The 16,833-nt window shown below is 40.6% G+C and overlaps 1 protein-coding gene across 2 annotated transcripts in view; it reads right to left on the minus strand.

Moving 5' to 3' along the window:
- Nucleotides 1–2,569: 2,569 nt before the first annotated feature.
- LOC138623750 (solute carrier family 66 member 2) overlaps nucleotides 2,570–16,833 on the minus strand; it is a 34,633-nt gene continuing 20,369 nt past the window's right edge. For both annotated transcript variants that reach the window (XM_069703425.1, XM_069703424.1), the window contains one exon: nucleotides 2,570–6,736. In XM_069703425.1, coding sequence (XP_069559526.1) covers nucleotides 6,526–6,736 — 211 coding nt within the window. In that variant the 3' untranslated portion in view covers nucleotides 2,570–6,525. The remainder of the gene's footprint in view (nucleotides 6,737–16,833) is intronic.

Here is a 16,833-nt window from a genome sequence, read left to right on the forward strand (position 1 = left end):
GTCAGAAGGAGAACGGGCATGTCCCCTAATAAGCAGAGAAAGTATCAAATATGTCGCAGTCAATGCAACAAAAGTGTTGCACAAGCAGCATTTTCAGTATGTCAAATTAAAATGATCAATTCAAGGTCAGTCATTTTATATATATATATATATATATATACACACACACATTCATATATATATATATATACACACACACATTCATATATATACATATATACACACACACATTCATATATATATATATATATATATATATATATATATATATAGCATTATCCTGGTGACAAAATACTCTGGGTATGTAGCTTAACATCCATAACACAGACACATTGCTGTCTATCAGTGATATTTATCAGTGATCCTTTGGGTTTGTAGGTTTCCCAAGTGGATGCAATAAAGTATGCAAAGTTCATTCTGGTGAGCATGTTCAATAGGAGACCATATTGGTATATTTTCATGACATTTTATGAATTTTTTGACGACATACTTTAGTATGACATTTTTATGACTTTTTGGACGACATAATATGACAATTTAATGATATTTTTGACGACATACTGTATTATGACATTTTTATTACTTTTTGGATGACATCCTATAGAATGACTTTTTATGACATTTTTTAAGAGGTTTAAGAGTATGCCGTTTTATGACATTTTAGTCGACATACTATAGTATGACTTTTTTATGAATTTTTTGACGACATACTATACTTTGATATTTTCATGACATTTTGGGCAACATACTATATAATTACTTTTTTATGACTTTTCAGGTGACATACTATAGAATGAAATTTGCACATGATACAACGGTCACCAGCCTCCTCAGGGACGGTGATGAGTCTGCATACAGACGGGAGGTTGAACAGCTGGTTCTCTGGTGCAGTCAGAACAACCTGGAGCTGAACCCGCTCAAGACTGTGGAGATGACAGTGGACTTCAGGAGGAGCCCCTCAACGCTGCCCCCCCCCGTCACCATCCTCAACAACACCGTGTCTGCTGTGGAAACCTTCAGGTTTCTGGGATCCACAATCTCCAAGGACCTGAAGTGGGAGTCCAACATCACTCCATCATCGAGAATGTACTTTAACAACACTGGACCATTTGCATTATACTCAATTGCACCATCACTATTTGCATGAGGTGTTTTGCACCATTTAAGTGTATATATGTTGTTTTTTTTTAGCTGTAGATATGTCTATTTATGTTGTATGTGTCTATTTATATCTGGTTGTTTTTGTACCTTGAGAGAAAAAAATATTTGTATGTGTAAACATACCTGGACAATAAAGCTGATTCTGATTCTGATTTTGGACAACACACTACAGTTTGACATTTTTATGATATTTCGGGTACATGACGTGTTCATAACATTTTGGACAAAAGACTATAGTATGACATGTTTTTGACATTTTAGATGGTATATATATAAATGAAATGAAATAAAAAATGTTTGAATATTTTGGACAACATATGTTAGTATGACATGTTTTTGGATATGTCGGACAACATATTTTAGTATGAATTCTTTTTGATATTTTGGACGGCATACTACAGTTTTAATTTTTTTGATATGTCTGACGACATACTATATTATGACATTTTTAATGATATTTTGGACGACATACTATAGTTTAAATTTTTGGGGATATTTTGGACAACATACTATATATACATATACATATGTATGTCATTCGGTTTAATATATTCAATTCTTGTAAGTAAATTTGAAGTTAGAGGAGCACATTGCTAAGAATCTTCTCCATCACGTCGTGTTTGATGCACATGGAAAGAGATTTGAAGTGACACCATCAATACACGCAAAACACAAGGCACTGGAGGATTTGCAGAAGTTGGTACTAGACATTTGTCTGTATTCATCGCACAGGGAAGCTCTGTCACACCCACTCAAATTCCCTAAGGCCCTGAAAACAATAACAAATATTTTTGAGGGGATTGTGCAAGAGTTCCCGACTTTGAGTTTAAATTAAGAGATAACATTTAAACGCATTTCTGTCAGTGAGGTCCCATGTGGTGTAAGTAGCTTCACTTCATATGCATCATAGAAAAGATATTCTTAAGAGTATTTTTGTGCTGCAGCTTTTCTTCTTAGATCATGATTTTGTTAAGCAGATTGATTCAAACAAATTACATCAACAAAAATGAAAAACCAATGTGCAAATGAAGCCTAATCTATAGGGTGCATATATGTCCTGGTTAATGGTGCAGTACAAGGCTCAAAAAGAGAGCATTATGAATCTGGTTCTGCATTTGAAAGCTGTCTTTTCTTTTTTCTTTTCACCCTTTCTTGTCTGGTGCATCTGTGTACCGTCTCCTCTCTGTACCAGTGGAGAGCTTCATGTGAAAGCCGAGCACAATTTATGTTCTGGTTATAGCTTCACAGGGCATATGCCCAAAGCCCAAAGAAGGACTGGCGGGCTAATTGTTTATTTGACAATTGATGTCTGCCAGAGCTGCACCGCTGATGGGAGCTACTTCGGATGTCGGCACAACTGACACAAGCATCTCCATCAATAGAAGAAAAAAAAAAGAAAAGACACGAGTCTCTCCATGTCCTCTTTATTATGCAACAATGCCATTTTATATTCTTGACAATACCGGGTGTTTTATCAGCCTCAAGTGTTGATGGGTGGCAGAGGTGGTCTGCCGGTTTAATAGAAAAATGAAACAAAATCCAAGAGATTTAACATAATAAAAAAATACAAAAGCATACTTATGGAAGGATATTTTTTGTACAAACTATGGTTTCACAGGTAAGATAATGTAAATATTGGCAGTTTCTACGGGAAAATACCTTCACAGGATAAAATAAATGATACAAAACATGAAGTAAAAAAACTGAATCGGGTACGAGGACTGAAACAGTAAAAAACAAAGGTGGAACTCCGAGGTCTTTTTGATCCAGTCTGGTATCGCACATAATCCACACAACACAGTCACGCTCACCACCGTCTGGGTAAAGAAAAGATGTAACACTGGCAAGATGATAGAATAAAAAAGGTAACAAAATAAATAGGTTGGGTAAGTATAGATGTAAACACAAGAAGTGCACCCAAACTACAAGGATACCAAAGAGTCACCCACCATGTCTTTTTTTTTAAAAATATTTAAGACAGACAAAAAATAACCCATGAAAAAACTATCTGCCATGTCCCAGCGGAACAAAAGAGAAGTTTCCGTTTCTTGAGGCATCGAAAAGGAGGACAGAATCAGGTCTGCTCTGGTACACAGTTCACTGAAGGGCTGACAGTCACTCACCTCCCGGTTTGGCATTCCTCCTCTCCCCAGACAAAAAAATTACAAAAACAAAAATAACAGAGGAAACTCTACATCATGTTATGTGGCTGCTTCTCCTTCCGAGCAGGAAATTAATTCCTTATGGCAAAAGGATGATAAGTACAATCTGACCCGAACACCACTCAGTGACGGCGAGTCATGAGTTTGGATATTAAAGGATGTTATTGGATTTTCTATGAATAATAAAACTGGTCAGTCAGTGCGGTCCACTGTCAATATGATGGAGGTAAATGTATGATTTTGACTGAGCAGTGTCAGTCAGTGAAGTTTGTCTCTTTTAGGGAGACTTCCACTTCATTACAATTTGAGCTTTGGTCATCATTCCTATTAATTATACCAGCTAACAAAAATATTACTGTGGTCCTGGATCACAGCCATTAACTTGCATATAATGTTATTATTGCTGAAAGGAATGATAACATTAAATTACAAAAATAATGCCGCATTCATGTTTTATTGTTAAACCTATAATATGTAAATGTAAAGATGAACCACATAACAGCTGCCCTGAAGTAAAGCCAAAATGTATTGATCGCCCCCTGGTGGCTGAGTGTAATTCAGGTTATAAGCCCCGCCCCCTCCACATTAGCAGATGGAACGCAAATAAAAGTTTACCGTAAATAATGATTTACCAAAATATGATGTCTCCCATGTTCGGTACTTCTCATTACACTGATGTTTATTCAAGTTTTCATTTTTCAGATGTTTTTGCTATTGATGAGAAACTTGCTATCAAAAGATTGTATGTCTTTACGATTGACAGCTGTGATTGACAGCACCTGGGAACCTGCGTTCAGGAACGGTATATAATGTGTAAGGAGTGTTCATTTCCTAACCGTGTCATTTGTCGTCATCCGTTTCAAACTACAAAACGAGTTGTTCTACAGTAAAACTGCACAAACTCCTATTCTGAGGGATCTGAACTCTCTGAAGCTGAACTACAAACCTAAAGATTAATTTCATGTTTTAGCCGGCAAGTACGGGAAAAAGTACTTCATATGTCGCTGGCTCGCTCGACAACTAGCAGTTACCACATAACATGAAGATCAATTGTTTTAATCGGCAGCGTGAGCGTCCAACAACAGTCCAACAACAGTCCAACAACAGTCATGGTCAAAGGGTGTGTGCTCTTATTTGGGGCGGAGCTGGAGGCGGGGCCTTGGTACGACTTCTCCACCCCCCCAGTCACACCTGCATGGACTCTGGCTGCAAAACAACGTCGCCTACGCAAACTTGCATTTCGGGGGTATTTTGGCTTCACTGTTCTTTCTCACTTTGTAAACAGTCTAAAATATGAGCGGTCAAGTTGGAATAGGAGGAATTTTGGTAAATTACAAACTCCACAACGAAGTGCTGTCAAAATACAACAGAGCCAACAACACTGGAAGTTAAGTCGGATTCAAATTCAGTATTATCTTGATTACACCTGATTTAAGAAAAAGCTGTACAGTGTACTTGTATCTGACTTCACTTGTACGTGAAGTGCATCAAATAAGCAGCACAAAAAACATGGTATATTGTGGGGACTAGAAGGACATTATAAGGTAAGGACTAAGAATTAGAGCCCGACTTATTTATTAATTCAATTATTTTCTAACAGAGATATCGGTACTGGCCTATAAAAGATCTGACATAAAAAGTTTTTTTTACATAACATAATGCACCGAAAGATTCTTGGGAGTAATTTAGATTACTAATAATTTAAAATGATTACACTGCAGTTTTAATGCATTGATGTCATTTTAGACAATAAACTATAGTTAAACTGTAAAATATCCTGCCTCCATTAAATATATTTGACCCAAGTGTTTGATGATGACATTTCTGTCGATGTATTAATTTTGGAATCAGGATCATTCGGGCTCTAATTAGAATAAAGCACGACGCCTCCCAGGTCTGTATAACAGGAGTTCGTCTGACAATATTGCATGAATTCAACAAAACGAGACGCTGCTAACCTCACTGAATCAACTCCGCCATGAAACCGTGGTTTAAACATCCTAAAGATGTTTTCAGCTTGAATGGAGCGAAAGCAAACTTTTGCCCGGGGTACCAAACCACATTGGATTGTTAGCCCCTGGCAGATAATACAACTAATTATACAGACAATAGCTGTAACCAACTAGCAAGCTACACAACAAGCATGTGCCCGTGTTGCGTTCGTGTGCCACCTCATAACTCAGAAGAAACCACTGCTGCACCTTTGTGGACAGGATTCATAAACCCTCAGGGTTAACAAGGTTGTGCTGAAATCAACTCAAGCCGACTTGTCCTCGTTTCACTTTGTGCTGCACGGAGCATATATTTCAGGATTTGTGGCATGAAAAATGATGAAAATTATGCACAAAATGTCATCAACAGCTTTCAGTGCGAAAATCTTGGCATTGTTTGACAAAGCTTGAATTTCTCTGCCTCTCTGCTCGTCTCAAGGCCTCTGACGGCTTTGAGAAGTCGGTGCATTGCATCTCCAAACCTCGGGGACTCTTCCTTCTTTTGGTGAAGTCTGATTGCCTTCTGGTTTGTTAGTTTTATCCGAAAATAATGAGTGTGGCAGCACATGGCGACCATCTGTCCAACAAGTGGTAGACTGACCAGCATTTCTCCACTCTGTTGGGGAAAACAAGGAAAGAACAACTGCCATTTTGTACATTCAGCAACGTTTCGTTCATGGATTCGTGACATTTATATTGCTGGTAGCGCAGCAAGCCATGTTTGAACGTGTGCGTGTGTCTTAAGGCAGAGGGTCCATGCAACATTCAACAGCGCAAGTGGACGACAGAAGCCGGTCCACGTTTCCTTGAGCTCTGATTTCAGTTCATCTTTACTGCGTGTTCATGAACTTGGATGTGCATAATATTCCCCACATGCACAGGTTGATTCAAGAGTATATTCTTTCAGAAGCTTGCATTCCTAGGCGCATGCGTTCTGCCGCATCGAGAGGACGTCAGCAGGATAATAAATTCAACCAAAAGAAAGTCGAGTTTGAGTGTAACAAGTGTCCTTCAGGTCCGTCCGTTGTGCATGGTGATGCCTGATTTGTGAGCGTGTCTTCGTGTGTACTCTGAGGTGAGGGGGAGCAGCCTGCATCATCTCAAGGTGCTTCGGCACCAGTGTGTGTTTACATGTCCGCAGCGCCCCTCGAAGTGCCTCCTCGCTGCTGCTGTTTTCTAGAAGAGTCCTCAGAGAGCTTTGCGGAGGTTTATCAGAGGGCTTTGGCACTAGTGGTGTGGGAGACGGTGTGGGACACGGGTTTCTGCGGGAAGTGGCTGTAATAGTAGACCTGGAACAGGATGGTGAAGTCCACGAAGACCTGCAGCAGGCCGCATGTCCAGAACTGCACGGGAGCCTGAGTGAGCAGGAAGTAGCCTGTTTTAAAGGTGTCGCCGCTGGTCCACATCAACACCATCTTGATACTGGAAGGAAGGAAGGAATAAAAATAAATGGATATTATTTCATTTGACAGAAATTATTAATAAGACACTTTTACCATTCAGTCCCAGTCAAATACAGGCCCCAGGCCTTCTTGACCAAACAAGCTCAGCAACTGTTATTACATTTAGCCAGCTAGGTCTTCTTAAATAGAACAGGATAAAAAAAAAAAAAATCATGCTTTGGGCAGGTTGTGATAATTTGACCTGCTAACGACGGGGGAAAAAAATGCTTCGAATAAATTGGACACTCTTTCCTAAATTAACGTTCTAAGATTGAAATGACTGCCGAGCAATGGTCGTCAAAATCAAATGTCACTTCAATTTATTACAACTCATTAAAAATGATTCCATCATATCTCTTTTGACATTAAACTGACGTTATTTTTTTCTAGCAGACAGGAGCTTCTAGCAGTTGCGACATAAAATGAAGTTGAATTTATGTCTGGCATTCAGGCTGAAAGATGTGCCGAGTCTGACTGCAAAGTTAAGCAGCAGAATTAGACGGCAGTCCTTGAACTTGTATCTTAAGAACAATAGGTGTTATATGCTGGAAGCTGAGGGGAGGAAAGATGTTGCAACATCATTAAAAATATTAGCATTATGAAGTATAAAGTAACATTACGAAAACAAAAGGGGAGGAGGGCAAATGGAAGGTTGCACTGTCAAAAATATTATTATGAAATAAATAATAAACATTTAAAGACAGGTATTCAAAATGAAAATTTGTATTATGAAAAGAAATCTGAAAACTTGCTAGAATTCTTCAGAAATATATACAAGGGCCAAATAATGAATGTGATTATTTATTTCATTGCTATATATGCATTTTATATTGAACACTTTGGTACTCCATAGATCCACCTCTGATTTAAATGAGCCTTTTAAAACAAATGTGGGGAGGGCAAATTTGCTTTAATTTGTTAGAGACAGAGACAGACATAATAAATAATGTGGAAAAAGTTGTGAAATATGGTGCAGTGGAGGTTCAGAACCAGTGACTCACTGCTCAGCCAACGAACCCTCACCACTCCGCTATCGAGCAAAACTTGATCAGACTTGTGATGCATCTTGGATACATTTCCATCTGATTTTGATGTTTTCTCTCTAAATTTAATTTGTTCACTGATGGTGCGTGTTAATGGCAGCAGGGAAGGCAGTCGGAGAAACGCAATATCAGTTCAGCCAAGACGGGAAGTAGCAGATTCGCCAAAATGCCGACCATGGGAAATTGAAATAATGATTCTTCTCCAACTCTACATCCTGTGGCACATTTCTAAGTATAAAACTCATGAGAGCGCTTCTGGTACAGTGAGCTGCTCAGCGTGCTTGTGAGACGATCCAGGACAGCAGCGTTACAGTAAAATAACACAGTTATTGTTTTAGTGACCGGCAGAAAAAGCCTCCCGTGTGATTTGAGCCGGCAGAGTTCGAAGCATAATCTTCCTCGTCTCCTGGCACTGGAAAGCACCGCGAACTCAGCTAATGAGATGGAAAAGGAACTCTAACAAGAGAAAAAGAAACGTAGGAAAAGATCTAAGCCCTCGGGTCCAAACGCACAACTTTATGTACATGTCATACTCTCCAAAAATAGAACAAGACACACTGCACAACTGCTTTCAGGTAAAGTGAGGACATCGCTGCTAAAATGTCCTTTAAAAAGTCCATTAAACACGTTGCTGACGGTGGTTCTGGCTGTTTTCTACACCAGTTTCTGAGAGCATTAACACACCTATCTATTTCTGCAGAGCTCTATTTGTGTTTCACTCTTTTTTTTTGTAGTTAAAAAAAAACTTGCTTGAGGCACAGATACATGCAGGTAATGCTGACAAAGAAAGGACTGAGGCAGCACTGTTTCTAACAATGCAACCACACTCACACAGGACTTCGATGTTCCTACCTGCCTGCCTGAGACATTTGAAATCCTTTCACTGAGGCGTGCTGGTTTGGTTGGTCAGCACTATTTGAATAAGCTTTGCAGGATATTTTATTCCCTTAGCCAAGTGCTACTCTGAATTTAAAGGCTTGGTTTATCCCCACTGGTGGATACACATCCATCAAAGATAGTTGGGTTGTATTTGCACAGGTCTCCGAGACTCCCGATTTTACCTTAATACAAAGCAGGGGTTCGTTGAGGGAAATGGAATACAAGTAGGAAAAAGGGCTTCAACTTGAGGCTGACAATGTCGGGTAACACGTGTCCAAATGGTGATTATGAAACTAACCTGAAGTGCAGTCGTCTTTTCTTTTTTACCCTCAGCACCTGATTGTGACTGATTAAGCTACTTGTCTCTTGCTGTAAACGTTCATCAGGTTTTCTTCTTTTCTGACATTGCACAATGTAACTCTTCAATCAATGTCCCCCGCTGAGCTGATTGAGACCGAACCCGACACGTCTCGTCTCGCTATCAGCGAAAAAACTGGATGGAGGTTTAAAGATTCGCCGATCTCCTGAAACACCGGGCCTGTGCTGTACAATACAGTGACACCGTTTTTTCCCCTGTAATCAATGTAAGCCTAATATTCAATACAACAATTTCTTCTGATGTTAGTAGTGTATTTCAGGTGAGGTAGAACACATCCTCTATGATATACCTGCAAGGGAGGTGAATTCAATTTCAGTAGTAATGAAGTAATGAAAACAGCCTCTTGCTCACAGTTTCAGTCTTTGCTGTGATTACAGTCTGGAAACCCTGTTCGCACACTGGTTGGCTCAGCCACTCTGAAGGGTGGACCAATCAGCAACCAGTGTCGGTGTCGTGGTGTGATGAAAAAAATCCCCACTCTGCCCACAGAGGGTCTCTGCGGTTTACAGCTTGGCAAGTTTTGGCGCATAACATACATCATATGGCCGTCCATGCTATTGCTTAAAGGCTGCTCCAATTGTTTCAAAATTAACTCAAGCATGCATCAACTGGAAACAATCCCCACTTGAGCAAAGCCATCTGTGAATTTGGGTCTGGTACCAGAAAAATGGAAACTTACTGCGAAAAAAATTCATCTGTGACATTACTTTAGAGAATCTGGCGTCACATTACTGTGGAACTGATCACCAACAGACTTCTTGATCAAGAGTTTTCACTAGTGTCCTTGAAATACATTGTTTGTTTGACAGTTTGCTATCTTTTAAAGCTTGGGAACTAAAATCTATTTATATTATCTATATATATATTATGAAACTGGTTTAATCTAGGGTGCAGGTAGAAATCATCCATCAATCGCGGTCACACTTTGTACTTTATGTGTAGTGTTACTTTTCATATTTTGGGGGTCATATTAAGGTGCCATTACAGTATTTGTTTAGTTTTTTATTTTTATTTTCCCATGTTAACGCTACAATCATATTACACTGCCCTCATAATCAGGTCTATAAAAAAAATGCTTTTCTTAAATTGGTGTGGAAGAACTTGACTAACCTGGCAACCCCATCCAACATGTCAACTGTGACAATTTAATTTCACGATAAGGTTACAACCATCAACCCATGGAGTCGAGTACGTCCGGTGAAAGCATTACTGAATTTTGCTACTTGTCTCGACCCTTGTGGATTCTCCGATAGAGTATCCTGAAACAAACACGTCAGAGCACGAAGGTGGGATCCCTGCAGAAGGTGTCATGGCGGTGTGACGATGAAGAATGCAGGATGAGTCCCTTTTTTCTAGAAAGCTCTTTATAAATATAAAGGGGGGATGAGAGTCTCTGTCCCAGCTGGACTGACTCTAACCCCAACTGTCCATCTCGGTTTTATCCCCGCTGGGGTAAAAGCATCGCCACTAAATCCCCTCTGGCATTATTTATGCCCCCAGCTTCACCTTCGACCTCTTCATTTGCGAGGCCAATTTGTGAAAATAGTGTCATTTTCGTTACACTTCCTTCTCACTTCTCTTCGGCTCTTCATCTTTTTCCGAATGTCCCTTGTGGCCTCCTTTTCCACTTCTTTTTTTCTGTCTTTTATCATAAGCCCACTCTCTCCCGCATGCCTCCCTCTCTCCTCAACCTCCCACCAACTTCTTCCACTATCTCCTCACCTCCCTCAATCTGTTTGCATTTGCCTTCCCCCTACCTACTGTCCTCCTCACACTCTTCTCTCTCAGAAAGGAGCTTGTTAGCTCTGTGGAAAGCGACCCCACCCCCCCACCCCCCACTCTCTTCGTCCTCCTATATGACGATGTGTACCTGCAGGTAATGATGAGAGAGGCAGGAATTGTGTTTGATCGATTCCTCTGCTGGTTCCCTAACAAGAGGTAAAACAGGGAGGGGTGTGTGTGTGTGTGTGTGTGTGGGGAGGGGGGGGGGGCAATGTCTGGCTACTTCCCTGACACATAAAGGAGGAGGCAGAGAGAAAGCACAATGAGCTCGGGGTTGAAATGATGGTGGCGGAAAAGTAGAGCTGCTCCGGACTAGAACATTTCTACCATGGGCTGCAGATGCATTGTGCAGAAACACTGGCTTTGTGCTTTGCACGAAAAGTGGCACAGTGAAGGTTAAAGCAAGACTGTCTGATTTATTTATAGGCTTTTTAAGCCAAGATGAATGGATTGGCACAGAGCTGCAACCATTTTGGAAGTGCTTTAGGATAAAAAATTACTTTGACAAAGTAATGTCCACAAGGGAGGACAAGTAAAGCTGTATAACTTCTAAAAGACACAGGATTAGGTCGACCCAGCTACTCCTTAATTCATTACTAAGCCTGTGCATAAAGCAAGTTTCAGGGTTTCATTAATTTTGAAATATATACTTAGGTAGTAGAGAATGTAAACACTGGAGCATCGTAAGCTGCAGCAAACTAATAGTTTCAGGGGTAAACCAAGTGGTATTCCATCATAACATCACCCATTGGTTTGTGACATATTAGTGGTCACAGTCGTTTTTAGAAATGACCATATTAAACCGAGCTGAGGAGGACCAAAGGGTGGATATGACTGAGACCCTGAGGACACAACGCATGCCCATCTATACAGAAAACATGAATGCATCCCGGACCTGTCAATCAAACCGCAGCAGCCCCGATCATACCTTTCATTTTGGCCTTAATATATATGGTAAATGGTCTTCACTTAAACAGCGCTTCATCTTTGCTTCTCCTCACCTTGGAGCTGTCAAAGCACTTTACACTTTTCACCCACTCACACACATACTTGCTGACCTGCCATCCGGAGCAATACAGTCACACATGCAAGAGCTCTGCATCAAGAGCAATTCGGGGTTCAGTGTCTTGCCCAAAGGCATGGGATTGAACCGGCAACCTTTCAATTAGTGGGCAACCTGCTCTACCATCTGAGCCACAGCCGCCCCCATTAATATCGAATTATTAAGGAATCATTATCACAAGGACCACCAGAAGGAGGGATTTTACTGAATAACATCATACTGACTTCTGTAAAAAAGTGTATTGACTTTTTATTTTATGAGAGAAGTTGATACTTTCTGAATGGAGGGTCTATTGGAGCCAGAGGTTTGTTTGGAGTCAGTAGAGCCTTCAGAGGTATTATAGTTTAAGACACTTCTCCACTGGCTTCACTTTTCAGACTCATAAATTGCAATGTTTTTTGTGTGAAATATAACTTAAATTCTTCCTATTAGTTTACAAAAACAGCATTTTAACATTTGTTTATTTTTCACTCTAAACGGGTGCTAAATTTAACATGCTAACATTGCCAGTTGGTTGATTAAGCTGGACAGCAGCTACACTGAACAGCTAAACAGAATAAATTATTCTAGTTACATATATTACTGCATATGTTTTACTGTAAACACTATAGCTGGTAATACAGCTATAGTTTGGTTAAGATTGCACCAGTGGCTCCAGCTGTTGCCAATCTGAACAAAAATTGTATTAACAGCTTCAGAGTTAAAGCATATTGTGGAAAAAACAAAAACATTTGAGGAAGCCAGATGTATTTGGTGTGTAAATAATTTGTTTAAAAAGACTTACTTTTTCTTTTGTTGTCATATCATCTAATTAAACAGACTTAGTGGAGTCTACAGTCGTATTCATTTTCTGAATCTTATCGTCTTTCTCCAGCTGTTATACATGTTAGTGTACGTATCTCTTACAATTCAGCAGTTAGCACATGGTGCTCCGACACACACACACACACACACACACACACACACACACACACACACACACACACACACACACACACACACACACACACACACGCATGCGCACACAGACACACACACTGCGGTAAAAGAGTACCAGCTACAGACCGTCTCGAACGCTCCTTTTGCGGAGCTATTTACCGTGCAGGACATCAGCCGCTCAACTAAACTGTCACTTGGCTGCCTGTTGGCGGCTGTGAGGTTAATTAAACCCCTGGACTCTGTCAGGAGCAGAAGGCCCGACTTCACTGACCATGTAAAGAGGTTGATGGTGGTAGAAAGTGAATAGTCTCGTGAAGACGTTTCATTTTCTTTAAATGATTAAGCATCGGATAGGTTTACAAAACCTTTGAGTTTTCTGTAATGTTTGATCTTTAAGTACATTTAATAGCAACAACTTCAGTAGAATTTTGAGATCAAGACTTCTCGAGTTGTATTCAGGCTTAAATCAATTTAATGTTGATCAATTTTTTAAAATAATTTTGCTTCAAATTTTACTCGGGCCTATTCTTTAAGTTTGTATTTAAACTGTATACCGTATTATCTCAATGAAATGTACTGAAACAAATGTATGTGACACAAAAAGGCAATTCCTTAATTTGGCCAGTAAAAAGTATGCTTGGCCGGTGAACGTATTATCTACGAGTCCTCTTGGCCGGTGACTCGGAAGTTAATTTTGGACAGTGGTCCAGCAGTGAATTATCATCCGTGTTAAATAAATGTTAAAGAGAATTGAAAAGTACCTTAAAATAAAAGTATTCCATGTCTTTAAACTCCATTTTTTTGTGGTTTGAGTCGGTGGTATGAACTCACTCTTGGCAGGCATGTTGAAAAACATAGCAGGACAAAACAAGACTTCAATTCCATCCCTGAAGCACAAGAGGATTTACCCTCTCCCCCTCCCCTCCCCGAAGAAACAGGAAACAAATTGATTCATTTTCATGTATCACAAGAAGGAGAGCAGGCGCCTCGAGCAGATGGAGGGGTGGCGGTTTGGCCAGATCATATGAAGGTTCTGCAGCTGCAGTGATCCAGAGCAGCGCTGTGCACCGGGCCACAGGGGTGACGGCCCGGCGGCATCAGTCGCCAATACAGATCAATCCCAGCACGTGAGTGTGAGTGTGTGTGTGGAAAGCAGCCTGCAGGCTAAATAAGGCTCTGGCACTGTTATCTAGCATACTGGGATGCAGCTCAAAACCACAAGCCTTATAAGGCTGCAGTTGGCTGTCTGCATGTCCCATCTCTCTGTTTTGTGTTGGTGTGTGTAAGAGTCTGTGTGTGTGTGTGCGTGTTGTTTTGTCTTCTGGCGGGCTGGTCAGTATCACTATGTACCTCTGACTCTCCAGTGTCGAGACCATCTAATAATAGCAGCAGCCTGAAAACTGTTAACACAAAAAATACCCTCTCATTCCTCTCATTCCCCACACACACACACACACACACACACACACACACACACACACACACACACACACACACACACACACACACACACACACACACACACACACACTCCAGTTTCAACTTGTTGAAAAGATTTAAGAAAAATGTTCAGTAGTTTTAGTGAAAAAAGCGCAGTCAGCATTAAGGCACTTAAATGAGTGTCATTTTTGTTTCATTAAAAACTAGGGAAATTATTAAAAAGGAAAATTAATTTCAGAATTGCTAATTATGTTAAGTAAATACAACACAAGCAGCACCTTGGCGACTCTACACTGTATTTTATATCATTACTTAATTTATGATGATTGAATATCTGTTTTTCAGCTCAGTGGATCATGGCCCTTTGCCCTTTTTTTTAAAGGTTCCACTGTGACATTTCCTCTATTTCTTGAGGGCTGGATGAGCTGCAGAATGAAGAGGATGTTTTACTGTGAAAACATTGGTGAAAATTTGGTGAATTATAACTCATGCAAAGAGTGAAAAAAAAAAAAATCATAAAACAAAAAGTGGTGGGTTTTACTAAACTGGAGAGATGGTTTACACAAGCTGGATGGCGAGCATTCACCACATCCTTTTGTAAATATCATTACCAATGAAGGCTGCCAGTTGATTTGACAATGACAGTTACATCAGCACTTCTACAACAGAATTATATTTAAGTCTGCAAGGATTTCTTATTGTTGAACAGTCAAACAGCTCGTAACTGTCAGCCAAACAGAGACTGGCTGGTCAGATTTAGGATTCCTCATCACACTAAAGTGTTCACGGGTCGGTAACATAGATCGGGGCTTTCCCTGGTTTCTGGAGGGTTTGGGTGATGTGGTAAATGTCAGGGTCGGCTGTGGCTCGGATGGTAGAGCAGGTTGCCCGTTATTCATAAGGTTGGTGGTTTAGCCCCCACAAGTCCTCCTGTTCACATGCTGAAGTGTCCTTGGGCAAGACACTGACCCCCAAGTTGCAAGCACCTTGCATTGGCAACTCAGAATTGGGAATGTGTCTGGTTTAAATGACATACATGGGGTGCAGTCATCTTGTCCAAATATGGTCACTTCTGGTTACACAAACCCCCAAATGGCGACGGCCGAAATGCCAGACTCGGGCCTTGAAATGTGTCAGTTAAGAAACAGTGATGTCTCGGTGAGGAAAAAACTCTTTTTGAAAGACGTTACACAGTTTATTATTCCTGTGTATCAGTAACACAAATTTCTTTATACCGAGTTCCCTTTTTCTAAACTGTTCAGTTCATGTTACTGACATGCAGCTCAGCATAACGATTAATCTCACATCTAAAATTCAGCCAAAGCACTTCACATACTGTACATCTCGGGATCGACTCAATCTGCCATCATTATCACTGTAAACTGTCAAGTTTGGAGAGGAAGCGCAGTGACATGAGACAGCAGGTAAAAAAAATTGAGAACCCGACAGGAGCAGCGCTATTCTCACATTCACAATGTCTGAGCAGCATTAATGAAAACCTCCGAGGACTCGTTATGGGAAGAGAGTCGTTAGTGGTGTCAAAAATTATCGGGGAGGATAACAGAGACCCTGGAGGTGAATTAGATAAATACGAAATGACTTCAGCTCCGTCCTCATGGGACAAACGTTGGACTCCTCCCCCCTCCTTCTGACCTCTATCCATATTTCATGATTAAAAATGGCCATGCTACTGCCTGTTTGACAAGGTGTCAAGGTGCAGTGTACACACACTCAGGACGTCCAATATGATTCATATGTTCTCTTAGCTGCTTGGACTCCATCCCTTTCCTACAGAAGTGTCCTCCTGTGAGCCTGAATACGCAGAGAGGTAGTCTAACACTCAATGTTCGAGGGCACGCTGGCTCGGCCACTAATAAGGAGGAAGTCAGCATGATGTTGGTGTGTAATTTTTATTTCCTTTGTTTCCTTCTTTGCTTTTTTCTTTTTGTTCCCGGTATTTACAGGAAAGGCCACTCTGCTCTACCTCTCCTGTCTGTCTGTTGTCGCCTCCGTAAATTCTTAGATTCATTCCCACTTTCATTCACTGCCTAAACTTTCATCTCTCACTTCTGCATAACTAAACACAGACTCAGCTCAACACAAAGCTCATCTTAAGCTTGCGTCCGAGCTCGAACCTTTAAAATGTTCATTTGAGAGTGCGACGTCCTCGCCGTACAGCTTCATATCACCGCACGCACACAGAGGCATGGAGCGCTGCGGTGAAGTAACCTAGCAACAGCCCGACAGACTCAACAGGTTGTGCGCATGGGGAGGAGAGGACACAAACAATAAACCGAAGTGGAGATGACGATGTCCTCTGCAGTCGGTCAGCTCGGTGTGCACCGGCTGATGCTGATGTTAAACTCTGAGTTTCACACTCGAGCCGGTTTTGGCTCCATTTCAACTCATCTTCATTTAGCACACAAACAATACAATTTTTTTTTATAAAAATCAGATGTGTTTATCAAAGCTGTTATCTATGATGAATGCAGATAGAAGTATTTAAAATCATGAAGAGTAAGATTGACTTTTTATTCATTATCCTGTATTTA

The sequence above is a fragment of the Brachyistius frenatus genome, unplaced genomic scaffold (genome assembly GCF_029030835.1).
Source record: "Brachyistius frenatus isolate BFR_SWC_R1_liver_20210118 unplaced genomic scaffold, ASM2903083v1 Contig_46, whole genome shotgun sequence".
Classification (NCBI taxonomy): domain Eukaryota; kingdom Metazoa; phylum Chordata; class Actinopteri; family Embiotocidae; genus Brachyistius; species Brachyistius frenatus.